Below are 2,500 nucleotides of genomic sequence, written 5' to 3'. Positions count from 1 at the left end.
ACCAACACGACGACCACCAGCTTCACGAACGGCGCCGCGCGCGAGGACGGCGGCGCCAAGAGGACCCAGTCGCACGAGAAGCTCCTGAACCAGCTGGCGGTCAACAGCCCCGCGCAAGACTACGGGGGCGTGGGGGGCGGAGGCCAGGGCGAACACAACAGCCTCGAGGGGGGGCATCCCGAGTGACTTCCTTACGAGCGAAAGCCTTTCAAAAGAAAAAAAATGTTTCCTCGTTTTTCGTTTATATTTGTTTTTCAACAACCTCGAAAAAGGACTTCTCAAGTGTCATCTTTACGAAAAAAAAGTGTTCTCCCGTTTTTCGATTATTGTTTTTCTTTGAGACATTGCGTGTTTTAAACGCAGGGTCGAGAAACGACGAAGAAACGTACCAAGAATAACTAAATATAATAACGAAGTGAGTTATCCACAAAAAGCTTATGGCTCCAAAAGTGTATGGTTACAAATAAATGTTATCTTATTATCTTTATTGTAATTAAAATATCAGAAATATGAACTAGGCATATACACACATATATACATATAAATATATGAATATATATATTTTTGTAAATAAGCAAACTTAACATATATTTATTAAGATACATAAGATGTTTACATTATAGAATTGCATATTAAACGCAAATATTATGTAACTGGGTTTCCAATGGCGATTTGTTTTTTATCATGAATCATTGGGTCCATAATGTTTCTTTATATCCGACTCTATCAATCTTCCTAAGACTTTTATCGTAAATATTAATCCAATTACGAGATTGTTCGATGGGAATGTCAGCTGAGGCGACGCACAACATTTCAGCAGCGGCGAAAGATCCCCTTCAGTCGCACTCCTTCAGTTGGTTCTACTTGCACCTTTTTCTAAGACTGCCGTTGGTGGGTGTCACGCCGCCGGAAGCTGATCAGAGACTGTCAACATCAACTTACATATGTATATATGTAAATATATATATAAAAGTATATAAATATATACATATATGTAAATATATATATAAAAGTATATAAATATATACATATATGTATATAATATATATGTATATATATAAGTATGTATGTATATGTTTATATATATTCATATATGTATGTATATATATATATATATATATATATATATATATATATATATATACATACACATACATATATATACACACATGTATATATGTATGTATGTATGTACGTATGTATGTACGTATGTATGTATGTATTTATGTATGTATGTATATAACACATATATACATATACACGAATGTATATATATATTATTGTAGAGGGTATAATGGCATATGCTCAAAAATTAACCTTTTTTAGTTGGTATCTGAGACCTATATCGAAGTATGTTGGACTGATATGCTTTTGAGCCCCGCATGTCAGCCCAAACCTCGATCTATCTTGGTACATTTGTCAATAGGATTATTTGGCCGGGAATTTCCGGGAAGTTCATGATAAGAAGGGAAATATGATATATATATTATACAATTGCTCTATACATTCAGGATTTGATTTACCTTATGATCATACAGATTGTATAAATGTTTGTTTGTTTTTCTCTTATTATACTGAATATAAATAATTTATGTCATTACTGTATAGTGTCATTATCATAAAGAGATGTGTTTTCATGTTATAGTAACGTTAGTGTATTCGTTGTTAGTCATACAATGAACTATTGTTTGAGGTAACCATGTAATATATTAAAAAATACTGTATTTGCAGAAAGATAATTATATATCTATAAATGTAAATAAGTCTTGTACATTGTAATAGCCACAATCCTATTTCAGCGGACGAATTATACCAACATCTAGACTGCATACTGCATGTCCCAAAAAGTTCTTTTGAGCCATATAACCTTGAAAGACGCGAGTATATCTCTGTAGTTTTTTCTTTTTTTTGTATAGATATTGAAGTCGACCGGAGCTTCCAGTTTTGAGTTGGAGCAAACTCAGTAAAGTTAACCTGTGAAAGAGTAGTTTTAATGAAGATTTGGATTGTAATGATATTGAATCCCAGCAACTTCAGATTTGGCAGTTTTTAGACTGCGATGCAAATAACATACACTAGACGTACACACACACACACACACACACACACACACACACACACACACACACACACACACACACACACACACAAACTATACAGGTATTAAATGCTTTAGCCTGATAACAGTATTCATTACATTTTGTAGATATTGTTGACGGTAAAATACTGAAACATCAGTGCGTGTGCTTGTTTAAGGAACACATATAGAACTTACATTTTACAGATTATTACATTACCATTAAAAAAAGAATTAATAATTACACTGAAAATCATGATAATGAATGTTTTTCATCATCAATTAATACACATCGATGGACTGCCCTTTTGACATGAATATGATGATATTATGACTGTCAAGGGGAATTTCTATTCATACAAAGAGTGGAGTATTGATTCCCAAATACCCTAATGCACGAAGAGAGAGAGAGAGAGAGAGAGA

At 33.4% G+C, this 2,500-nt stretch overlaps 1 protein-coding gene across 1 annotated transcript in view; it reads left to right on the top strand.

Moving 5' to 3' along the window:
- Positions 1-919, top strand: part of LOC125048046 (allatostatin-A receptor-like) — a 169,382-nt gene extending 168,463 nt beyond the window's left edge. Inside the window, exon 9 of the mRNA XM_047646672.1 lies at positions 1-919. This exon is cut by the window's left edge and continues 187 nt beyond it. Coding sequence (XP_047502628.1) covers positions 1-186 — 186 coding nt within the window. The 3' untranslated portion in view covers positions 187-919.
- Positions 920-2,500: the final 1,581 nt, after the last annotated feature.

Source organism: Penaeus chinensis, chromosome 42 (assembly GCF_019202785.1).
Source record: "Penaeus chinensis breed Huanghai No. 1 chromosome 42, ASM1920278v2, whole genome shotgun sequence".
NCBI lineage: Eukaryota > Metazoa > Arthropoda > Malacostraca > Decapoda > Penaeidae > Penaeus > Penaeus chinensis.
Note: the sequence above shows the minus strand (reverse complement) of the source record. Positions and strands in the feature narration are given on the sequence as shown.